At 45.4% G+C, this 593-nt stretch overlaps 1 protein-coding gene across 12 annotated transcripts in view; it reads left to right on the forward strand.

Annotated features, from left to right (window-relative positions):
• The window catches only part of LOC119585093 (proteoglycan 4-like), a gene marked incomplete at its 5' end in the record, with an annotated part of 27,907 nt that overhangs the window by 4,645 nt on the left and 22,669 nt on the right, over positions 1 to 593 (forward strand). For all 12 annotated transcript variants that reach the window (XM_037933712.1, XM_037933714.1, XM_037933713.1 and 9 more), the window contains 1 exon segment: positions 381 to 494. In XM_037933712.1, coding sequence (XP_037789640.1) covers positions 381 to 494 — 114 coding nt within the window.

The following is a 593-nucleotide window of genomic DNA, read 5'->3' on the forward strand; positions in this document are numbered from 1 at the left end:
CTTTTGTTACTGTTGTTTCATGTAGACTTCTTTTTTGAATCTGAATAATTTTTCTGAAACATTTTTTTTTTTTTTTTCATTCCAAGAAGATATATTTTAGATGGATAGAGAGTTAAGATATTTGTATAGTCCTTCAAAAGTTTCAAAGTTTAAGGCATGCAAAAATCTTTTCCAGTACTGTTTCATCCCTCCCATAAACGTGCACACACAGCACTCTGTAAAACCCCCTCCACTGTCCTAATGACAAATATGCACAGTTCATGCACTTCATAGAGTTTACTGTTTACTCATAATCTTAAGCCATTGGCTGGCTCCTGCTAGGCTAGACCCCAATATGAACAGAGCAAGCAGCACCAATGAAACATGACTTCATTCTCCAGGAGGCCGGTCCGTAAGCGTTGGCCCAGAGAACCGCTCACCGAAGCGCACCTCCCGCCCACCCTCCACTCATGCCACTGCCCCCACGACCAAGCCGGAACGACGCCCACGACCAAGTAAGTACACTGGAGTGACTGTCAAGGAGGTTCCAGTTGGTGGCATTGGTGCAGGTTTGGCAGGTGTTCAGGAGTGGGGTATGGGGTAGGGGGGTACCA

Source organism: Penaeus monodon, chromosome 19, assembly GCF_015228065.2.
Source record: "Penaeus monodon isolate SGIC_2016 chromosome 19, NSTDA_Pmon_1, whole genome shotgun sequence".
Lineage (NCBI taxonomy): Eukaryota > Metazoa > Arthropoda > Malacostraca > Decapoda > Penaeidae > Penaeus > Penaeus monodon.